The 24958-nt window shown below is 38.4% G+C and overlaps 1 protein-coding gene across 1 annotated transcript in view; it reads left to right on the top strand.

The window, feature by feature from the left end:
* The window catches only part of ERC2 (ELKS/RAB6-interacting/CAST family member 2), a 940128-nt gene that overhangs the window by 439100 nt on the left and 476070 nt on the right, over window positions 1-24958 (top strand). Inside the window, exon 11 of the mRNA XM_061195441.1 lies at window positions 5506-5517. Coding sequence (XP_061051424.1) covers window positions 5506-5517 — 12 coding nt within the window. The remainder of the gene's footprint in view (window positions 1-5505; window positions 5518-24958) is intronic.

The following is a 24958-nucleotide window of genomic DNA, read 5'->3' as shown; positions in this document are numbered from 1 at the left end:
TGGACTTAATTGATATTTATAGGACATTCCATCCAAAAACAACAGAATACACTTTCTTCGCAAGGGCTCATGGAACATTCTCCAGGATAGATCATATCTTGGGCCACAAATCAAGCCTTGGTAAGTTTAAGAAAATTGAAATCGTATCAAGTATCTTTTCCGACCACAATGCTCTGAGACTAGATATCAATTACAGGAAAAAAACTGTAAAACATACCGACACATGGAGGCTAAACAATATGCTACTAAATAACCAAACGATCACTGAAGAAATCAAAGGGGAAATCAAAAAATACCTAGAAACAAATGACAATGAAAACACGATGGCCCAAAACCTATGGGATGCAGCAAAAGCAGTTCTAAGAGGGAAGTTTATAACAATACAATCCTACCTCAAGAAACAAGAAAAATCTCAAATAAACAACCCAACCTTACACTTAAAGCAATTAGAGAAAGAAGAAGAAAACCCCAAAGTTAGCAGAAGGAAAGAAATCATAAAGATCAGATCAGAAATAAATGAAAATAGAAATAAATGAAAAAGAAATGAAGGAAACAATAGCAAAGATAAAAAACTAAAAGCTGGTTCTTTGAGAAGATAAACAAAATTGATAAACCATTAGCCAGACTCATCAAGAAAAAAAGGGAGAGGACTCAAATCAATAAAATTAGAAATGAAAAAGGAGAAGTTACAACAGACACCGCAGAAATACAAAGCATCCTAAGAGACTACTACAAGCAACTCTATGCCAGTAAAATGGACAACCTGGAAGAAATGGACAGATTCTTAGAAAAACACAACCTTCCGAGACTGAACCAGGAATAAATAGAAAATATCAACAGACAAGTCACAAGCACTGAAATTGAGACTGTTATTAAAAATCTTCCAACAAAAAGCCCAGGACCAGATGGCTTCACAGGAGAATTCTGTCAAACATTTAGAGAAGAGCTAACACCCATCCTTCTCAAACTCTTCCAAAATATAGCAGAGGGAGGAACACTCCCAAACTCATTCTACGAGGCCACCATCACCTGATACCAAAACCAGACAAAGATGTCACAAAGAAAGAAAACTACAGGCCAATATCACTGATGAACATAGATGCAAAAATCCTCAACAAAATACTAGCATACAGAATCCAACAGCACATTAAAAGGATCATACACCATGATCAAGTGGGGTTTATCCCAGGAATGCAAGGATTCTTCAATACACGCAAATCAATCAATGTGATACACCATATTAACCAATTGAAGGAGGAAAACCATATGATCATCTCAATAGATGCAGAAAAAGCTTTTGACAAAATTCAACACCCATTTATGATAAAAACTCTCCAGAAAGTAGGTGTAGAAGGAACTTACCTCAACATAATGAAGGCCATAAATGACAGACCCACAGCCAACATCGTTCTCAATGGTGAAAAACTGAAAGCATTTCCTCTAAGATCAGGAACAAGACAAGGCTGCCCACTCTCACCACTATTATTCAACATACTTTGGAAGTTTAAGCCACAGCAGTCAGAGAAGAAAAAGAAATAAAAGGAATCCCAATCGGAAAAGAAGAAGTAAAGCTGTCACTGTTTGTGGATGACATGATACTATACATAAAGAATCCCAAAGATGCTACCAGAAAACTACTAGAGCTAATCAATGAATTTGGTAAAGTAGCAGGATATAAAATTAATGCACAGAAATCTCTTGCATTCCTATACACTAATGATGAAAAATCTGTAAGAGAAATTAAGGAAACACTCTCATTTACCATTGCAACAAAAAGACTAAAATACCTAGGAATAAACCTACCTAAGGAGACAAAAGACCTGTATGCAGAAAACTATAAGACACTGATGAAAGAAATTAAAGATGATACAAACCGATGGAGAGATATACCATGTTCTTGGACTGGAAGAATCAACATTGTGAAAATGACTATACTACCCAAAGCAATCTACAGATTCAATGCAATCCCTATCAAACTACCAATGGCATTTTCCACAGAACTAGAACAAAAAATTTCACAAGGTGTGTGGAAACACAAAAGACCCCGAATACCCAAAGCAATCTTGAGAAAGAAAAATGGAGCTGGAGGAATTAGACTCCCAGACTTCAGACTATACTACAAAGTAATCAAGACAGTGTGGTACTGGCACAAAAACAGAAATATAGATCAATGGGAAAGGATAGGAAGCCCAGAGATAAACCCATGCACCTATGGTCACCTTATTTTTGATAAAGGAGGCAAGAATATACAATGGAGAAAAGACAGCCTGTTCAATAAGGGGTGCTGGGAAAACTGGACAGCTACGTGTAAAAGAATGAAATTAGAACACTACCTAACACCATACACAAAAATAAACTCCAAATGGATTAAAGACCTAAATGTAAGAACAGACACTATAAAACTCTTAGAGCAAAACATAGGCAGAACACTCTATGACATAAATCACAGCAAAATCCTTTTTGACCCACCTCCTAGAGAAGTGGAAATAAAAACAAAAATAAACAAATGGGACCTAATGACACTTAAAAGCTTTTGCAAAGCAAAGGAAACTACAAACAAGACGAAAAGGCAACCCTCAGAATGGGAGAAAATATTTGCAAACGAATCAATGGACAAAGGATTAATCTCCAAAATACATAAACAGCTCATGCAGCTCAATATTAAAAAAACAGACAACCCAATCCAAAAATGGGCAGAAGACCTAAACAGACATTTCTCCAAAGAAGATATACAGATTGCCAACAAACACATGAAAGGATGCTCAACATCACTAATTATTAGAGAAATGCAAATCAAAACTACAATGAGATATCATCTCACACCAGTCAGAATGGCCATCATCAAAAAATCTAGAAACAATAAATGCTGGAGAGGGTGTGGAGAAAAGGGAACACTCTTGCACTGTTGGTGGGAATGTAAATTGGTACAGCCACTATGGAGAACAGTAAGGAGGTTCCTTAAAAAACTAAAAATAGAACTACCATACGACCCAGCAATCCCACTACTGGGCATATACCCTGAGAAAACCATAATTTAAAAAGAGTCATGTACCAAAATGTTCATTGCAGCTCTATTTACAGTAGCCAGGACATGGAAGCAACCAAAGTGTCCATCAACAGATGAATGGATAAAGAAGATGTGGCACATATATACAATGGAATATTAGTGAGCCATAAAAAGGAACAAAACTGAGTTATTTGTAGTGAGGTGGATGGACCTAGAGACTGTCATACAGAGTGAAGTAAGTCAGAAGGAGAAAAACAAATACTGTATGCTAACACATATATATGGAATCTAAAAAAGACAAAAAACAAAAAAATGGTTCTGAAGAACCTAGGGGCTGGACAGGAATAAAGATGCAGACGTAGAAAATGGACTTGAGGACACGGGGAGGGGGAAAGGGAAGCTGGGATGAAGTGAGAGAGTGGCATGAACATATATACACTACCAAATGTAAAATAGATAGCTAGTGGGAAGCAGCCACATAGCACAGGGAGATCAGCTCGGTGCTTTGTGACCACCTAGAGGGGTGGGATAGGGAGGGTGGGAGGGAGGGAGACGCAAGAGAGAGGAGATATGGGGATATATGTATACGTATAGCTGATTCACTTTGTTATAGAGCAGAAACTAACACACCACTGTAAAGCAATTATACTCCAATAAAGATGTTAAAAAAAAAAAAAAGAAAAGAAAACAAGGTAGCATTTAATTATCTGGATCGGGACTAATGCTACCAGACAATTGGACAATGAGAAATCATTTTAGATGCCTAAAAGCACCTTATCTAAGGTTGAGAAACAGACTATTATTTTTCCCTCTGAATTTGCTCAATAACGTGCTGACATAATTTCTTTGCTGCCTTTCAGAACTCTTTTCACAAAATCTAAACTTAAGCTTTCATTTTTAAAAAATTATGATAATGTGATCTAGAAGTCTGATGGTACATGGAGAAAACTTGATACCAGTTGTATTTGTTTTGATATAAACTCTTGTTGCTAAGTAATTCCCATTTATGTTTGTAAATGTATTTGAAGGAATTTCTTTAAAACAAGTGACAGATGGTTTTATACCATCCCTAGTAGCTTTTTGGGGAAGCTCATGGATATCATAGATGCCTTTGAGTTGGCAAGGGAAACTAGGGACCCTTGGAAAAGGCAACTAAGTCTTAAATGTTTGCTTGCTGTTTCAGTTTAGGATTCCCTAAAGTTTGACCATGGACCTCAGTTAGGCTTACCTCTGCTCCAGACAGATTTCAAACAGCAGCAGCATCACTAGAGTCCCCACAAAGGCCATGGCCTGACTTAGCTCTTATTTTTGATCAGTTGTGCATTCGTTATCACGAAATACTCTGCAGGGGAATTTCAGACACGAGGGGTTATTGGATCAATGCTTTCACCAAGTGTTTAATCTTGAATTTTCTACTTGATTTGTATCATTATAGTCAATGCTGTTTTCATCTGAAATGTTTTTGTTTAAGCTTTCTCCTGAGGATTTGTTGCGCTTTTCCTTTCTTTGTGAAATGCTTAAAACTACTTCTTAATAGTATGGGATGGTGGGGTCCCACTGAGCAGATGGTTGATACAGTATGTGTTAATCCACTTGGTTTTTTGCAAAGGGCATTTTATAGGTTAGCAAAATGAATGTCCACTATGATTTCTGTGGTAGCCTGAAGAGGATATGACTTTTAATTTTTGCTTCGCATTAGAGACTTTATTCTTTTGACAAATTAGAAAGACATGCTACATATTTTTCTACAAATTAGTTATCAGGTGTTTGGATATTTTCAATGATGAAGTTTGATCTTCATTTTCACAACCAAAAAAAGTTACTCTCAGCTTTGGAAGTTAATCTGTCTTTTCTTGGGAGGCTGATAGGCAGGTGGCACCTGACCTGAAGCTGTCCTCATAGTCCTTGATCGTTGCTAGGTGCAGTGCTCTGTGAGCATGTAAAATGGAAATCTTTGAACAGAAAGCTCAATTGCTCAGATCCTTTTGGTTTTTAGGGATGAAGAAAAAATATCTCATAGGATATAATCTTCCAACTTATTGGTTCTAATAAAATCTTTCTGACATAAGTGCTTACCACCAGTTCTAATACCTTAGTAATTTTCATTTCAGTTTATTAAATAATAAAATTTTACATGCACACAGATAGGAGCTTTCTCTATAAATAGTCTTCCAGAAAAGAGCAAATTGTGCCATTGGGCTGCTGGAACACACCTCTGTTTCACATCAGTGTTTATAATTATGTGCATGAGAGCAGATACTGGTTTCTTATATGTAATAATTACTATAACAGCTTAGAGTGTATGCCCAGGCTTTTGGGGGGTAATATCAGATAGAAGTTGCTTTATTGTCCTTCATTTGGTTATAAAACCTGCTAATATAACATCTGTTGGCTGTATGTTTAAAACTAATGCATTTACTTCCTTTTATTCTCTTTTGCTATCCCTTTTCCTTTCTGCTTATCCTCCAAATTGCTGCTTTCACCCTTGCTCCAATCAGCTTGACTCTCAGGTCAGTACTTTCAGTTTTTCTTCTAACCGCCCTTCCCTCCTAAGCTCAAATTATTGCTTGCACTTGTTTAACAAATACATTTCTGAAATGGTTTTCCTCTGGCCACCACATTTTTTTTTCCATTTCATCCCATGCCTAGGGAAGGTTTATTTTATGAGAAGGCTGTATAGGTGGGAAAAGGAAAAGAAGAAGATGAAAATAAATCATAGTTGGATTATTTGATACATTCTCTTCCTGGATTATAAAATCAGTAAGAGAAATCATTGTGAAAACTCCCGAGTGCATTTCTCCTGAGCAGCTCAGAAAATTGGCTGCATGTTGGTAAAACATGGAGCAGTGGAAAAAACAAAATTGCAGGATGCTAAATTTAACCTAGGAGAACAAAAGATTTGCCCATGACACAGCAACTTAAAAGCTAAATTTAATAGTGCAAATCGTTTAGAATTTTCGCTTAATAAATCACTGTGTTTTGAAAGATTTATAATACTTTTTTTTTCAAGTCACTTTTGAAAATTATCAGTGTGTTAGTAACATATTGTACACACATGTTATTTCCTGTCATTGTTTTGGTTTTAACCTTTTTAACTTCATTTTTATTAGCCATAAGACATACTTTAATTACCTAGCATATGGAACAAAATGTAAAACTAGATTCATTGTTGACTGTGTGCACCCCAGTATTAAGAAGCGAAATGGACATTTTGTTTGAAAATGCATCCCAGGTTTGATTCCTCTAAGGCAGGGGGCCCAAGTCAATAATTGGTTCTCCTTTAAGTCAAGCTAGACTTCTCTTTCCAATAACAACATAATAATATCTAGTGATTTCTTTATAATTCAATCAGTGAGTTTACTACAAGATGCTCATTGTATGATCTGGGCTTTCCCAGACTTAAAAAAAGATTCAAATTAAATTGGTAGCCAATATAGTTGCTCTTTTCAGAGGCAAGCTATATTATTTTCTTCTCTTTATTCAGGGTCTGCACCTCTTTATTCTGTCCACTGCTATCATCTAAGCCAGCAGTGAATAATTTCAAAACAAGGCCTCCTGCCCACACATCAATTTTGCCCCCTCCACCCACCCACTGCCTGCTCCCAACCCGGTGGAGGGGCTCATAGTCCTTCAAATTGAAACCACTTCTCTGCTGTTCCCACATACCACACTGGGTGTCCCACAGGAACTGCCTTGAACTTCATCACGCTGAAGGAAGCCCATTCTCAATAGTTCCCCAAACAGAGATCTAAACAGAGATTAAAATCACGGCCCTACAGAACTGCTCTCACCAAAAACCTAATGACTGTTAATTCACTTTCTGGTGCCCTTATGTGCAGGAACAGACATCATAATGAGGGTGGGGAGGAGGGCCTTGGCCACATGGCATCCAAACCCTTCCTCCAAGTTTTGGATTCGCTCATTTAAGAAGCTCTAAGCTTTTCTCCTTGCCTGTCTTTTTTTGTTTTCTTTCTCCTTTTGCCTTCCCTTTGCTACCCCTAATCTGCACCTGTTGATATTTAAGCCCTTGAGACCAGGAACCCCTTTCATTCTCACACCTCAGGCTCCCAGCCTTTAGATGCCATCCACAGTTATTCTACTGTGTCTTTTCTGTGCCAGGAACTGTGTTGTTCAGTATTTAGTTTTTTCCTATTGTGTAGTGAATGAATGTGATCTTAGACTGTCAGAAGATGGGCTGCAGGGTTAGGGTTTGGAGAGTTTGTGGGTAATAAAGGGTTCTCTGGACAAGGGTGTGCTGATTGGGTTTGATAAAATGTTTAGGCCAAGTCTAATTGGGAGAACTATAGTGGTCAAAAGAAGATTCAGACCATTTCAATATCGTTTAACCTCTTGCCTCAGATGAACACGGTGGAGAAAATGTACAATCATTGCAAACCGTCTCTAGTTATACTTTCAGTGTAGGAAGAATTGGGCAGCCCTGCTCTTCTGGAAACAAGTCTATGGAGTCCTAGAACCTTTCTGAGCTTTGACAAGTTTTCAGAGCTAACTATGCTTTTTGTCCAACCACTTCCAGGTTTACCAGCTAAAATAAAATGAAATGTAACAATTGAATTGAATACACGATCTTTGGCCATTGTGCTTTCTTTACATAGCTCACAACTGAGATACATATATTTGTGTATGCATACATACATATATATATGTGTATACTTTTATCATATATATTTTTTTAGATGTCTGATCATTCTTACCGTAAAAGTCTGTAGTCTGCCATGAACCTCTTTATCTCCCAATCTGAAATTGGAAAATTTCACTAACTCTTGGGTCTTTTCTATGTGCTGTGGACTCCATGAGAAGTTCTCTCCTCCAACTACTTTTTAAAGTGACCTCATTTCTTTTTCAAACTCCATGTAATCTCTCCTGCTTTAAATTCAGGTAGACAGATGTTAAGTATTGGGTTTGGTAAAATGCAAATGTCATATGCTAAACCTGTTTAGGGTCTCACTCCAGAAAACTCCACTTTTGTCTCTTTACACGCAAACCAGTGGGAAACTGGAGAGGTATAGCAAGATGCCTGCCTTGCACTCGGGGAGGGTTTATGTGAAATTTGCTCATTTCTAGGAACTATTTGTGAGATTAGTATGTGACTTATGAGAGATGAGGTTATCTAGATAAATGTATGCAGCAGTTGACCAAAAAAAGGAATAGCATCCTTTGGGATTCAGTCCAAAATCCTGCCAGAGAATCAACCAAGTAAAACCAGAAGGCGCAGGCCTCTCCTGGGCTCTCCCAGCCTCCGATTCGCTTTGGATTCTGGGTCGGCTGCTTTCTTGTTTGTGCCTCAGTATACCCTCTTGGAGAGGAAGTAGCTGTCTTCGGAGTGGGTGTTTTGGGATCCTCCCTGCACATGTCTGGTGAGGGGCTGTTGGTGAGGGGCTGTGTGCATCTCCCTGGCAAGCAGGCTCGAGCTGATGGTTGGCGCCTGGCAGCAGGTGTGAGCTCAGTGTTACAAAGTCACTTCAAACACTTCTACCAAAATCAGCTCTTTGTGATGTTTCCCCAAAGCTGAACACTGCACTCTCAATCCCTCATTCTTCTAGCAAAAGATGAAGTCACTACTCCCAGACCTCAGAGGCCTGTTGCCCAAAGAAATAATGAAAAACACCTTGCCCAGAGCATCCTGCAGTTTGCTCTTTGCTAGGGTCAGTTCTTGGCTCCATTCCCTCCACAAAGACAGAGTAAGCACCTCCTGTGTGCTAGGCTGGGCACTACATGCTGGCCTGGCATTTCCAAAAAATAGCTGATGAAAAACTGACCAAACTGTTTAAGAAATGCTATGTATTACATTCTTCATTTTTATGTTCATGATGCACATTGATCCTAGTAATAATCGGAATAAGAGAAGTAGCAGCAGCAGTAATAACATTGAACGTTAACTAAATGCCAGCACTGATTTAATCTTTTTTTTTTTTTTTGTAGTATTTATTTCTCGTAACAGCTGTATGAGATCAGGACTGTCATTTCTTCCATATTAGAGAAGAGGAAACTGGAGTTCATAAAAGTTAAATATTTTGCTCCAGTTAATATAGCTAGTAAGTGAAGGTATTGGGGTTTTTCCCCCAAAAGCCAATCCTTTCTGATTTACTTAAAAAAAACTTTTTTTGCTACTTCTGCTCCAATTGCATAATAAAAACTCTGAGAGGCCTATAGGAGGGAAACTTAGTGTGAAACTTAGTGTGCAATTGTGTTTAATCTATGATTTCCCAAACACAATATTTGTAGATTATATTCCATGAAGCATTTTGGGGGACTACTGCCGTGCAGCCAGCCTCTTCCTTCATCCTGAGATTCATGCCCTCCCTCCCCCTCCACCCCACCTCCTCTACCCTGAGCTGGTTGCTTGTGCACAAATCCTGCTCTGGCAGGGCCACCTCAGCTATCTTCTCTTCCCTGAGTGCCTTAGGCAGAAGCACTTTCTCCCAGTCTTGATCTCCTCAGAGCTTTATCTAACCCTTTTCCTTGGCTTGTGTCATATCCTACCTTGAATTTGGGCAGTTAATCAATGCACTGTTGTCTCCCAGTAGACAGCAGCCTCCTCTAGCACTGCATGGGTCTCTAGCTGCATGCGGTGTTGTGTCACACACTGGAGGTGGCAGTCATACTCCTGAAGGTTGTTGAATGCATGACTGTTGAAGAAAGGAACTTCTGTTAGCTTCGTCTCACCCCTTCTACCTTTTACTTGGTCCCCACAGAGATTTGCTATTTGCTGGTGGGCTCTTTCTGGAGGTTGAGTTGACTGCCCTGGATATCATATCTAGCTTCAGACAGGAAGCTCTAAGAAAAGATATGATTGGTTTTCTATCAAGCTGGATGCTTGAAAATTCAAGAAAAATTAAGACAAATAAAAGGAAAAGGGAAAAGATCTCTTTCTGAACTTACCTCATTTTCTCCTTCTCTTCCTCCCTCCTTCCTTTGTTCCCTCTTCCCTCCCTCCATCTTCCTTTCGTCTTTCCTCTCCCTCCCTCTCTCCCTCCCCTTCCCCTCCTTTCTTGACTATTCATTAAAATCCTTCTCCATGCAAGGGTCTGTGCTGGGTGTTGAGGATATAGAATGACCCCTCCTCTCACTGAATTCAAAGACCAGTACTTCCTATAAGGAAGGATTTGGCCACTTATGAAAAATAGTTTGTGCCATTTATACTAATAACTGGAAAAACTGGGTTTCAGGTGTTTTTAAAAATTCCTTTTCCTGTTGGCTTTGAAGGGGTTATCCACAGGTCAGAAAATCATTTTCCTCTTTAAAACTGCCTTATACTAATGCTGACATTTCTGGTGAAGTGTCAGAAAATTTTATGCCCAAACAGAACTGGTAGAAAGCCAGAAATCAATAGATTTTGCTTTGGGTGCAAATGTTTTATTGGGGATGGAAAAAAGTTGCTTTCTCTGATTTACAGCTCCTGCAAATATAAAGTGGGTTCTATATTTAGAAATGGTTTTGAACCTTTGAGATGTAGCCAGGGGTTGGTTCTTGCACCTTTCCGACCTGGCCTTGGTGGGACTTGCCATGGCTAATGTTTTGCTGAGCCAGTTCCAGTTTGTAGAACTAAGGCTTTAAGCTCTGTATTATTTTTACTTTTTAGCTTCTGCTTAAGTTGGTGCTCTGGCACTCTATCCGTACCTTCCAGAATAGTGAAAAAGACTGAAGGAACACAATTTGCATTGTAGTTGAAATATTTTGTAGTGCAGTGTGTTTCTGAGGTTCCTTGGAATGAGTAAAACCATTCTCAACTTGCAAATCTGTTAAAACAATGACAACAATAAAACAACAGGAAAATCAAGAGAGAGTGCCAGGTAAGCCTATTAAGTCCAGGCCTCTGAATAAGAGATGTCAAATTGGTAGAGGTAACGATTCATTTGTATTTTTTTCAAAATCTTTTCTTTTCCCTTTTCCTCCCCTGCTCCTGGCTTTTGGTTGGTGCTACCATATGGATGAATATCAGCAACTAGTAAATCTCTCAAGATATGTTAGCCTTTTCTGTAAATGTTGAGAAGGGGAAGGAATTTTAAAAAAAAATAGTTTCTCAGTATTATTATAAATCACTTTCTAGAAAAATAATACCTTGTTTCCTTTATATGGCTTTTCTTATGAAATGTGAATTCTGTCACTTCATTACGCACAATACCAGCTTGAGTTGTAGGGAAACCTATCCAACTAGTGCCTGGGACTTTCTTCCATATTGGGTAAAGGTGCTTGGACTTTGCACACTGCATAATGTCACATTTTTGTGAAGCCTACGTTTTGGGGGTACCTGTTTAAAAATGAGTGGGTACTGTGTGTGTTTCTCTGAAGAAACTAGTTTGTTGTTGGTATATCTCATAAAGCCTTTGGAAATTTTCTTTTTAGGGAATTCTGATGATTTCAGTATTTGCCACTCTTTTATTTTACTGTAAATTTAATGAATACTATATACATGAAAATTATTTATAATAGTAAACTAAATAAATATGAAAACTAGAGTAGAGTAGTAAGGCAGAAATTGGCTGATTTTGCTTTGGGTGCAACTATTTAGTAGAGATGGAAAAAATTGTTTTTCCTAAATCACAGGTCCTGCAAACATAAAGTGGGTTGTATAGAACCATTTCTGTGGAAAAACTTTAATTCTAGAAACTACAGAGTGGGTCGGGAAATGGAAATAGATTTCCCCTTGAAGAACCTCTTTTTGCTCCTTTTTCATTCCAAGAAGAGTGAGACTTATATACTAACTCCAGCTTGCCCATTGATCTTTTCTTCCAGTTTTTTTTTCTAGTTGGTAACATTGTTAATATAAGTATTAACATTATTGGTATATACAGCTGAGTGTACAATAACTTAAGATTCACAGTAACTTTTTCAGGGAAAGCTGAAAGTGTGTGATTCTCACAGTGTGTTGAAGAACTGTACTGTTTCTTGTACGACCCCACATATAACTGTGACGATGTAATGGTGAATATAAGCAACTCTTGAGACATTTTAATGTGGGGTGGGGGCAGAACTTCATACAGAGAGCTGCTTTGCCAAATTTTACTTCACGTCCTAGGAAAATCTCTTTAGAAAGTTTTGAGAATGTAATCACCACCTTTCTCAGATGGGAACGTGAAGTAAGGGAATATTCTCTCCCTGGTCTTTGGTATTGGTTAACTGGAATATTCCCATGGCTGGACAGATCTCAGTGTGATGTGTGAGCTGAAGTGTAAGAGAGTGGTTTTAAATTTAACTTCAGAACCCTCTGCTATTTAATCATATGTCAGTTTGATGGTTCCAAGGACAGCATGATATGTTGCTCACAGATAATTACCGTGGAGAGAATGAGTTGGTTATAATAACGAATAGCTGGAGAATCTTCTGATAACCTGCGATGAGTGGGCCTTGGTGAGAAACACTCACTGGGCAATTGGCACATAGGTGTCCTATCACTTTGGTGAGTGTGGGTGCTCTTCTGCTACCTAAACATGCAAAGCAGGGGCTTTTTAGGGATTCCTGAACAGATAAAAAAACACTATTCTTGGATTTTGTGTGTGTCATCTATCCAAGACCTGTTATTACTTTTGTTAGCATTTCACTTATAATCCAGGTTATTCAAACTGCTATTTGTTGTCAGAATATTACATGTAGAAAATTAAATAAACTCCATCCTAAGAAACAACATCAGCATTTCTGTGGCATGCCGGACACAAGTCCACATGTCTTTAAACCTATCCCTGTGTCTGTAAAATGGGGACAATCATCTTATAGCTCATCTCTCATGAGCTTATGGTCAAGATACATGTTGAGTGTGGAGCACAATCTGGCACATAGTAGATGTTCATTAAGTGGTGATGGTTGTGGTTTTCATGCTTACCGTTGTGTTGAAGGTTTTCCTGGTGAGAGTAGCAGGGAGTTCGTGCAAGAGAGAAGTGGGAGATGATCCTGTCAAGGCTTCCTTTGCTTTCCTAGTTGTAGATAATTCAGTTGCTGGAGTAAAGACTGTAGACTTCTTTTCTCCCCTAAGCCACTGAGGGATTTTGAGGGAAAGGTTGAAAACAGTATCATCCTTCTGAATGCTGAATGCTTTATTCCTGAGAGATATGAACACGTGAACTAGAAAATTCATGTCATGCTTATTGAAAAGTAATTTATCTCTATATATACATACATACAAGTTAATTTATTTAATACGTTTGTCTCATATAAGGATGTATTTTAGGTTTTTCTGGAACTAGGGAACTAGATAGCCAGGATTCGGCCACAACCTTTTTGTATCCATGTATAAAAGTACCTGATATTGAGTTTAGAGGACAGGCCAAGTACCCAAGTGTGTTCCTTCATCCATTTATTTTCTTTATTCATTGATTTATTCACTTTCATCAAATATTAATTGTATATCTGCTCTGTTCCAGGTACTGTGGTGTAACTAAAACTATTCCCGGAAGTAGCATCTAGAGAGATGGAAGCAAATTGATAGGATTTGTAGTATGATATTTATGCATGTGTCATAATGTAATACACACTGTTCTGCACCTCAATTTTCTTTATTTTAAACAAAATATCTTTACAGATCTTCCCGTATTCATACATAAAAGTTTTCTATTCTTTTTTTACCTCTATGTACTGTTCCATTGTACCTCCTAAAGGACTTATAGATTGTTTCCGATCTTTTCCTCTCATACAGACTGCTATAATTAATAAGTGAATAGACTTAATTTCATACATATATGTATATATATGAATATATCTGTAGGATAAATTTCTAGACGTGGAATTGCTAGGACAATACATTTCTAGTTTTGCTAGATTTTGCTAAGTTGCCTTCTACAGAGACTAAACCATTACAGTCCTAGCAGCAGTATGTAAGAGTGCCTTTTTTCGCATTAACTCTGTCAGTGCAGTGTGGTTTGCAAGCTTTTTGATCTTTGTCAATATGGAAGGTGAACCATGGCATTTAAGTGCCATGTGAAGTTGTGCATCTTTAAGTATGTTTATAATTTGTCGTATTCTTTTGTTGGTCTTTTTCTTACTTATTTGTAGAAGCACTTTATATATTACAAAAATGACCCAATTGTCTTTGATTTGAGTTTTAAATGCTCCCCTCTGCTAGTTTGTCTTTTTTCTTTTTTTTTTGCTAATAGTGGTTTTTGTTACACAGAAATGTTAAAAATATTTCTATGTAGTCAAATGTATTCAGTCTTTTCTTCAATGTCTTCTGAATTTTGTGTCGTAGTTGAAACCTCTTCCACACAAAAGAGTATAAGAACAATTGTCCTGTGATTTCTTTTGGTATTTTTATGGTTTGATTTTCTATATTTAGTCTTTAGAACATCTGGAATTTATCTTACTCTAAGGTATGAAGTATGGATATAACTTAATTTTTTTCTAGGTCAAGTGAAGTTTAAATATCACTTCCTCCGTTTGCCTTTAACTGGAGCTAGCCCAGCCCAGGTTAGGTTTGTCTCTTACAAATTCATGTAACTTCCCACTAGAACATGAAGCACAGTCTTAATTCTTGTTCAACGTTTGTCTTTTAGTCTAGGGTGGAACTTCCATCTGGAAAGGACCTGTCTTTATTCATCCAGTGTCTGTAAAATAGTAGACACTTAATAAATATTTATGGAATGAATTAATAACATGAGTTGTAAAGATCTGAAGTTATGAGGAGGTAGAAATTATGACTAACCAGAAGCTATGGAAAAGGCGTGTAGAGTGGAATGTGAGCCATGGAGGCTCACATAGAGGGGAACCGAGTCAACAGGGTGGTGGAAGATTAGCCAGCCCTTGCTATACAGGACAATAAAACAACCCTGTGTCAAGAGTCACCTTGGACCTCAGATGGCTTTCCCTTACCCTGCTTTGTGAGACCCAGCCAGGATATCATTTTTTTTTTCTTCATAGGAAGCCTAACTTCTCAGCGTTCCCTGGGTTCAGTGAGACTTACCTACATGATTGAGACCCCTGCCTAACTGTTGCAGGATGTAGGAACAGGTGTGGAAAATATGTCAGGAGCTAAGAACAGAAAGGTTTTGTCCAGGCTGTGTTTTAGATGCTTTAGGATAGCTAGGTAGGCCTGTCCAGTAGGCAGAGTGGAATGAAAAATCTGGAACTGGACAGTTGAGGCATTACCCATGGAAGAGTGTGGCAAATTCTATACGAATGTCATGGGCATGCACAAGAGGGAGGGGTCGGGGAAATTTCTATGAACACGATGGTATTTGTACTGGAACAGAAAAATGGAAAAGATTTTATCAGATGTAGAACTAGGTGGGGAGCATGATCAAAGATAGCAGAGGTGGGAAGGTACAAGCCATGCTCGGAAGAGAGAATGGGGTTCTATAGCTTAGGCTCTGGAGTAGGGGGAAGAGTGAACAATAAGGGTTTGCTTGGACAGGGAAAACCTTGAGTACTTAGCTAAAGATTTTGAATTTTTTGAGCCTGGGAAGAGCATAGTCAGGAGTATCTTAAAGAATGATTACTTCTGTAACATCTGTGTTCTGGAAGGGTAGGCAGTAGACCAAGCTAAAAGGAACAACAGCACTGAAATAAGGTGGTGGCACTAGAGGTTAGGAGGAGGCAACAGGATAATTAATAAAACAAGGAAACAGACAAAACACAAAAATCAGCAGCTTGTATAGTTTAACCAGAGCCAGCAAGACAGGAAAAACCAGCAGATAAAACCTAGCTACTATGATAGCAGGAAGAAAATAAAGGTGTGGTGGCAGATATTTTGCTCAAGCAGTCTGTAGTTGTAACTGTTGCTGTTACAGCAGCAGAAATAAGAAAAGACGTAATTGGCTACTTACTTGGTGCTAGGCATGGTGCTGTACATTCTTCAAGGTTTATCTCACATTTTCTTTATAGCAACTCCAAGACAGTAGGTGCCATTTGTGAAATTATTCGTCTCATTTGTGAAATGAAGACACTAAGGCTCAGAGAGGTTAAGTAACTTGCCTACTATCACACAGCTCTTGGTGGAGCCAGGATTTAAACTCAGCTGTTGTGATTCCAGAACCCAGAAATCACTGGACGCAATCACTGTGTCCTGTTCTGCGCGAGACTTTTTGTGCTAGGATAAATTGGTTTGGCCCAAGAACTCCTGATGCCATAGGGACCTCTCTTTAATGTGCTTCTTTTGGGATGGAAAGCTATTTCTATAATACAAAGGATTCCAAGCACTGATGAAAACGTCTTACAATGGAAGTTGAGAAGCTGTTTGTGTTGGCAGTTCTAGCAGCCTTTTCTGAGCTGCTGGTCTGAGTCTTCACCCTCTCTTGAGCCGGAATGTGGAATTCCTTTTTGAAGTGAGTTTGAGGGGGCCTGGTGACTTCGCCTCCACAGAGGCAACAGCAGCTTTGTAGGTTGGAGACAGTCATCAGCTCTGGACAGCTTTCAAGAAATGTGGACAGCAGAGATGGGGAAGACCTCAGGCCATCCATCCTCCTGCCTGCTTAAGACAGTTCCTGGTGGGGAATTCTGGGGAAGCAGCCAAGAGAAAAGATGTATTTCCAAGAGGGGTTTTCTGCTTCTTCCAGGAATCATTCTTGGGACAGTTTTTCATGGCCCCACACAGTATAATCAGAGAATCCCAGCAGCATAAAAGCTGAAAAGAAATGAAGGCCTTTTCTGTGATATATGATGATGTTCCTTTTGGAAAACAGAACAACTCCCTGATAGAGAGATGGTCTTCTCTGCAGCACAATATCTGCATCTCCCTTGATCTTGTCTCAGACAAGTGGGAAGGTTGGCAGCACATAACAGAAACTGAGAATTCAAACTCATGTACTAGTGCCCTTGTCCAGGCAGTAAACATACTGTGGAATCATTTCTTCCTCATCATGTTAGGTCAGGGTAGATATCATGCCATCAAAATGCAAGGTCTTCCTCCTACAGAGCTCAGATTTTTTTTTTTTTTTTTAACTTTTAAGCCTTAAACTTTTAAGCTTTAATGACTTCATCTGATAGGATCTGTGTTGGCTTCTCAGTTCTTATAGCTGCTGGGGAGAGGGGAATTTCTTTTCTGCTTGTTGTTTGTCAGTTTATTTGGTTTACCTTCTCATCTCTCATAGACTTTTTACTTTTGTCCAGTCCTCTAAAATTAAGAAGTTTTGGATAGAGTGAATAACATAGCTTTCTTCAACTTCTCTAAATTTTAAGTGTTATTGGCAGATTGTTTTTTATCATACAATCAACTAAGTTTTAAAAGCACATTAAACCTTTAAAAGACCCTATATTTTTAACATAATTTGGGAGAAAGATAATTCTAACTGCCTTTCTTTGAAAACTTTGCTGCCATTCATTCAGTACTTTCCGTGGGGCCAGGTTCTGTACAAAACACTTGTGTGAAATATTTTTTTAAATCTCCACAATGATGCTGTAAGAAGGATAGTAATAATTTACAATAGGCAAATGAGTAAACTGTGGCTTAGTGAGGCTATTGGTAACCTTCTCAAGGTCACTCTGGATTTGAACCCAGAGTTCTTGTTCCTCAAGAACAAAGGACATGTGGATACAAGCACACATGGATGCTCCCTTGCATGACAGAATAAAAACAATTAAAATGTTTTCATTGTGAAGGCAATGGGGAACAGGATTGTGTTTTAGAAGGATGCTTACCTTGTGTTTCCAATATAACCACAATTGGACTCATCACCCTTTCCTTCACCCATCCTCCCACTACTCCATCTACTTAGCATTTACTCTTGGAACTGGTACAACGTTCGCCTGTGTTAAGACAGAAACCTTGCCTCATGCCTCATCGTGCCTCATCCCTCCTTGTGTCTAATCCATCACATTTCATTTCTCTCATTTCCTCTCTTCCTTCTCGGCGCTGTTATCCTCATGGGTCATTTGGACTATTACAGTAGCCTCCACAGAGTCACAGTCTGCCCCCGCCCTCTACTCCAGATAAAATCAGTGAGGCAGCACCCCCTGCCTAACAGCCCTTGCTGCCTCCTCGCACACTGGGCAAAATGGCAAACTCTATGCCTGGCTTATAAAGTCCTCCACACTCTAGCCCTGGGTTGCCTTCAAGTCTTATCTTAAAGCCCAACGTACACACACAGCCCCTCCACCTCCTCATTTTCCACCTGCTTGCATTACTGAATTTTTTCTTATTCCCTACACTTGCTAGACCTTTCCCATCCCTCTACATTTGCACATACTCTTCCCATTGCTTAAATGCCCGTTTCCTCCTCATTTCGTGCAAAACTCCTACTCATCTTTGAAGTCCCAATTCACATGTCACCCTCTGATTTCTCTTAAAAATCAGTAGTTCCACCTTGTGTTCTGACAGCACTTATTTAATGTTGTAAAAAGCATTTTGTTATTTTCCAGCTACACGTTTCTCCCGTCTACTAGACTTTGAACTGTCTAATGATAAAGAATTTCCTTTTCATCTTTGTGTCTTCTTTTCCTGGCACGTGGTTATTGCTCCATAAATATTTGTTGGATGAATAGATGGATAAATGGATGGAAGGATGGGTGGGAGGACAGATAGATAGATTGGCAGTAGAGAAGCCAGATAGGAGCTATTTCAGTGTCTGGATAAAGAAATCAAAGGCGTGAGCTAAGATGGCAGCAGTAAGAATAGAGAGGAGGTAACTGTTTTGATAGACATTTTAAATTAAATGAAAATGGCTGATTGCAGTGATGCATTGCATGTGAAGTGTTAGGAAGACGGAGGACTTACTCCTCCTTGACTCCCAGTCTTGGATGACTTTGATGGAGAAGAAACTGCAAAAGAAGTAGGGTGATTTTGGACTCTGGAGATGGGACAGTTGAGAATTTAGTTTTGAATATATTGAGATTCTGTGTGGGGTATCCTGGCAGCGTTGTTCAACGGACATTTGAAAATTTGAGAAACTGACAGATTCTTGCTCTTCCAGAGGGTGGGATTGCAGGTTGTTGCCTGGCATTCCCTCTTTCAGCTCCACCATCTCACTCCAGTCTTTTATCCACACCCCAGTCTATATGTTCCTTACATGGAAAGATGTCCAAGATATATTGTAAAATATATAACATTGTCTGTTGTATTTTCAAAGGGGGATATGTGTCTATTTGTGCGTTATGCATAAAAAATTTCTGGAAAGACTGGCAAAACCCCCTAATAGTGGGATTTTCTTTTTATAAATTCTTTTGTACTATTTAATTTTTTAATTACTAGCATGTGTAATTTTTAAATTAAAATATAATTCATATACCATAAAATTTACTCCTTTAAAGTGTATAAATTCAGTGGTTGTTGGTGTATTCACAAGGTTGCTCAATCATCACTCTTATCTTATTCCAGAATTAAATTTTTGTCACCCCGGGAAGAAACCCATATTCATTAGCAGTCACACTCATTTCCCCAGTTATTTCCTCCCTTCCCTCAGCCCCTAATCTACTTTCTGTCTCTATGGATTTGCATATTTGAAACATTTCATATAAATGGGATCATATAATATGTGGTCTTTTGTGACTGGCTACTTGCACTTAGCATAATGTGTTTGGAGTTCATTCATGTTGTAGGATGTTTCAGTACTTCATTCCTTTTTATTGCTAAATAATATTCCATTGTAGGTATACCACATTTTGTTTATTCATCAGCTGATCAACTTTTGGGCTGTTTGTAGTTTTCAGCTATTATGATTAATGCTGCTATGAACATTCATGTGCAAGTTGTTTGAATATATGTTTTCATTTCTTTTGAGTATATACCTAGGAGTGGAATTGCTGTGTCATACAGTAACTCTGTGCTTAACTTCTTGAGGAACTGCCAAGTTATTTTTCACAGTGGCTGTGCTATTTTTACATTCCCACCAGCAGCATATAATTGTTCCAATTTCTTCACATTCTCACCAACACTTGTTATTGTCTGCCTTTTGATCATAGCCATCCTAGTATTATGAAGTGGTATCTCATTATGGTTTTGATTTGCATTTCCCTAATGACTAGAGATATTGAATATCTTTTCACGTACTTATTGGCCATTTGTGTATCTTCTTTGGAGAAATGTCTATTAAGATCCTGCCCATTTTTAATTGTATTTGTCTTTTTATTGTTGAGTTGTAAGAGTTATTTACATATTCTGGATACTAGACCCTTATTAGATATATGATTTCTTATATTCTTTTGTGTACTGGTAATTTTACATTTATATTTGCTGTGTTCTATTTAAAAAATTGTCCAATACACAGTAGTTGACATTTCAAATAAATAAGTGATATTTTAAATAATAAAATGACAATTTAAATAATAAAGTAATAGCTTTAAAAATTAGGCTCTCAGGGAAAGTAAGTGAATTTGTACTATTATAATTAAATATGTTGCTTACAAATAAATTACCAGTTGACAGTTTTACCTTGGCACTGCTTTTTCAAGGGTTCCATGAGGTAGGATTAGGAACGCTTTACCAAATATTAAGAACTTATTCAAAGTGTAATCTAGACCCCAGATATTCATGCTCCTACAAACACACATGTGACCACTCATATCAAATAAATGCTTACCCTCTTTTGGTGAAGTCTTAGTAGCTCCATTTGAAATGGACTTTATCTTGAATATTCACTTAGCTTTTGTCTATTGATATGACTGAACTTCAAAATTTGAGCTCCTTCCAACCAAATAATTTGCCCATTTAAATGCTCAGGGTATGGCCTTATTTTATAGTGCCATAAAATGAAATTTAAAAAGCCTCTCCAGAGAGCTGTGATTACCATTTTTTCTTTAGTTGTTAGCCAAGCTAATAAATATTCTTAGCAGTTCTGTCATCACATGTCATATAAACCTAGATCTAATGATCAAATCTAAGAGAGGATCCCAAGCACCACAGCCCTCTCTGCAGCTTGAGAGGGAGAAGTGATCCACCTGATCCATTAGACACTTGGATTTTCAGAAGCAAGGCTTAACACACCCTCCACCCACTCCAAGAAGGTGTATGAAGGGGCCCTTGAAAACGTTTGGCTTGCTGAGGATCGGCTGGCTGGCTGGCTGCTCAGAGAAGTGAAGTTATAACTGCATGGCCCTGGGGTGCTGTATGTCCCCAGTTCTTACTGAGGAAGCACTTGGCTGTGATTAGAGATAGTCACATGAGCCTGTCTTCCACCATATATATGTATTTATTTTTCCAATTCCTGACCAATGGCTTTCCAATCTTCCTGCTTTTCTGGCTCCCCAGCATCCCTCCTTGGGTCCTCCAGTACATGGTCTCTCTTTTCAAAGGTCTCCATTAAAGCCTGGGACCTTTCTCAAATTCTTGACAGCCAGTAATTCATAAAGGAAAAATGAATTAACTCCATTTTAGCATAGCTGTAGGGCAAGAGAGTTGTTCGGAAGTGATTGCTGCAGGCTGTTAAGACAGCTACTTAGCTTTCAGGGCTGGCAAGAGAAGGATGAAAAGTAATGAGTTAACCTGCTAAGAATTTGGCCATTTTAATCATTAGAGTCTGGGTATACTTTGTCTCCATTTATACCAAGGGGGGAAATAGTTATCTTGATAAGCAGGGATTTATCTCACCCCACCTCTCAGTGGCTGCCTGGATTCAGAGTAGAATGGACTCCTTTATGTAGCAAGGGGAATGGGCATGCTTTGTATGAGTAAGAAAAAGGAAAAAAAGCCATTGGTATTTTTTCAAAGTTCTTATCAGCAAAGAGCATTACTGAGAAATCCAATAGGGTAGTGATGACATTCAATTTTATTTGTACCAGGAATGCACAGATGGCTGGAGTTAGCAGCGATTCATTTTTAGCACATATCTCTCATTAATGTTAGTGGGAATTACAGCAGACCTATCAAAGGGGCAAAATAGAGGAGCGTCTGTTGTATCAAATAAATGTACATCATTTTTGTGCAAAGGTCACATACTTTGAATAATTCCTTTCTGTAATTGTAACTTCCCGTAGTTAGTTTATTCTTCTTGCTGAATTTGTATGTTGTCATTGGTATTTTTAATGACCTGAAGAAAAGCATTTCAGCAAACTGCCCAGGTCTGAGACTTATAATTAGTCATTGCAGCTTGTGGGATCTTTTGTAAATAGCTCAATCGAGATGTGTTTTTACATAAAAGTTCCCCTTGATTAATTGCCCAGGAAATGCTTCCAGTTCGTAGAGATTTGTAAATCTGTATCATAAAATATTCCATTCCCAACAGTTCAGTCAGTGAGAAACTTGTGATTTTTTTTAAACCAGCATGTGTTCAGGTGTTGCCAGGACTTTAATCAATTTCTACCAAACAACAATATACAAATTAAGTGCCAACAGCCAGGAAAGCTACAGTTCTTATTAATTATTTCACTTCCACATTCAGGATGGAAACAAATAGCCTGGCTTTCTAGAAGATCCAAATTAAAATGTAGTATTAAAAAAAAAGAAAAGAAAGATCAAATGGAAAGAAAATCAATTAATTAAAAATGCAAGCAACATAGGGCTTGAATTCACTATGGTACAAAAATTTAGTAAGAATTTAACACATTATTTTCTAATAGGATGTTGCTTTCCTCATGGAGTGAACTTTGGATATGTTGAATTTATAAGGGCTTTCAGTTTCTTCCATTGGGAAAGAGGTAAATCTTTTTTGCTTCTGATCTCTTTGGAGAAAGAAGAATTCTGATTTTATAAGGTGCAACAAGAAAGATTTTAGGATTTATACCAGCAAATGGACTTAGTAATAAGAATCGCTGCATGGGGTGTAAAATACAAGCTTGAGACCACTTAGCAGAACAAAACACCTACTTTTTGCAAGTGAATTTATTTTTTTTAATGCTTTATCTTGAATCTTAAGTATTTTTACATTCATCTAATTAATATTGAAGGTGTTTTTCTCATAAAAGAAAAAAAAATTAATAAGATATTACCTACTTGTGTAGAAAGATCAGTTTATACAGTGTAACTTTAGTTATCCTTTCTAAATTACACTATAGCTACATTAAATAGAGTCATTCATCACTATCCTGTAGGAATTTTATAAAACTATAAAACTTCAGTTATTCCCCAAACCTTAGCCATTCACTGGGTAAATGGTTTCCTTGGATGCTATACGAGGAATGTTAGAGCAGGCTTCCTCTAGTCTGTTCATCTGTCTTCACAGTCTTAGATGGTTTTTAGTCTCTTGTAGTGTCTTTTTATATAGCAGATAGAGCCTTTGCCTAAAGGAGAGATGCCTTCACAGGCACTTCGCAGGAGTGTGTGTGTGAAATAAATAAATATGTATGTATATTGGTGTGTATGTTTATGTGAAATAAATATAAGTAGTATGTGTATGTGAACTAAATATTTATGTGTGTACACATATATGTAGGTATGTGTGTGTGTATATATGTACGTGTGTATCTTCTGATGTGGGAAACACATATTTGCTGAGTTTTTTGTGGTGAGAGGAGAAGACGCTTGGAACTGCTGATGGGGAGTGGTGGTGACGTGGCTTTGGGAAAACAGTCTTACAGCTGGGTAGTGGTGTTTTTGGTAGAAGGATTATCCTTGTTAGCTATGATACGAAATTAGCAAGTGAGGTAAATGCAAGAATAGCCATGATAGGTTAGGAAAATAACATGAGTTTCGGAGTATAACAGATTGGGATGGAACTTAGCTCTGCCTCCTTCTAAATGGAAGAGTCCTCTAAGCACGTTGGTTACCTGCTCATCCTCATATTTCTGGTCTGTAATAGGGATAACAGTACCTACATCACAAAGTGGCCTTGAGGATTAAACATGCACATTGTCTAGTCCAGAGAGATGCTGATGAAATGCTACCTTCTATAGTGTGCATGCTTATGACCCTGAGTGTTGGTGGCTGCTCTGTGGGTTTTAGATAGGAGAACGTTCCTAAAAGTTGGGCCACCCTTCCTCTGGGAGCTCCAGAAGCATTGCCATCCAGATGGAAACTAGAAAGGAGATGAAAAACTGGATGCTCAGGATTTTCCTGCATCCCTCCGAGTAAAGATCCTATCACAACTCTAGTATGGAAGATGTATCCCTTGAGGAAATAGACTGGGTCAGAAAAAGGGAAGCATGAGAAGGAAGGTTGATGATCCTGTGGTCAGGAATCTGCAGATAGGTTCTGGAGGAGGTCTGAGAGGTCACTCTCTTTCAGAATCTTCCTGAAATGACAGAAGTCTAGGCTGGATCTTGGTATTCTCTGATTGTTTTGGTTTGAGTAACTGTTATCAAGTAGAAGACCTTTTCACAGGGGCAATTGAGAGAACAGGAGTGTATTGATTCACAAAGAAGGACAGATGGAATAAAAACTGCCCAAATGTATTCTATGATTGTGAAGTGGCTGGGAGTTGTTCTAACTTACATAGCAGAGCTAAGTCCTGCTCCATAAATGCAGGGGGTCAAGAAATGCCACATCTTTATATCGTTATTGCTTTTAAAGCAATTTAGATCAGACCCCAGACTTGAGGCACATGACCAATAGGGGCAGAGGCAGACATGTGGCCCAAATGCCACCTCCAGAAGCCTTCAATAGTCCCGTCACACTGCCTCCCGAGGTCTGAACTTTTAACTGTGAAGCTGAGATAACCCAGGACTTCAGATAGGTGCCATTTTCTTGGTGCTTTGTGAGTCCTGGGACATGGGGTTGAGGGGATGGGGGCCTTCTTTCCAATAGCTTAGTCCAGCACACAGTATCCTTTAACAGGTGTCACTGAGTAAAGGTGTCTGTCCCCTACAGTAAGCCAGCCTGGATGTATGGAGAACCTAAGCCACTCTTATTGTTATTATTCTTTTCCTTATCATTAAAATTACTATAAGGTGGCATTTATAGATCACTTACTATATGCCAGGCATTCTCCATGCCTTATCTCTCTCTTAGTTCTCCTTTGAGTAAGTATTGTTTTACTGTTCATATACTATTCTGCAGATAAGGAAAGTGATACAAGAAAAATAATTCACCTGTCCCAGGTCCTTCAGTGAAGAAATGGTTGATCTGAGATTTGAACCCATGCAATCAGGTGCCAAGGCATGGCTCTTAAGCTCACTCTGTCCCACTGTCACTTTGGCTTTGTT

The sequence above is a fragment of the Eubalaena glacialis genome, chromosome 7 (genome assembly GCF_028564815.1).
Source record: "Eubalaena glacialis isolate mEubGla1 chromosome 7, mEubGla1.1.hap2.+ XY, whole genome shotgun sequence".
Taxonomy (NCBI): domain Eukaryota; kingdom Metazoa; phylum Chordata; class Mammalia; order Artiodactyla; family Balaenidae; genus Eubalaena; species Eubalaena glacialis.
Note: the sequence above shows the minus strand (reverse complement) of the source record. Positions and strands in the feature narration are given on the sequence as shown.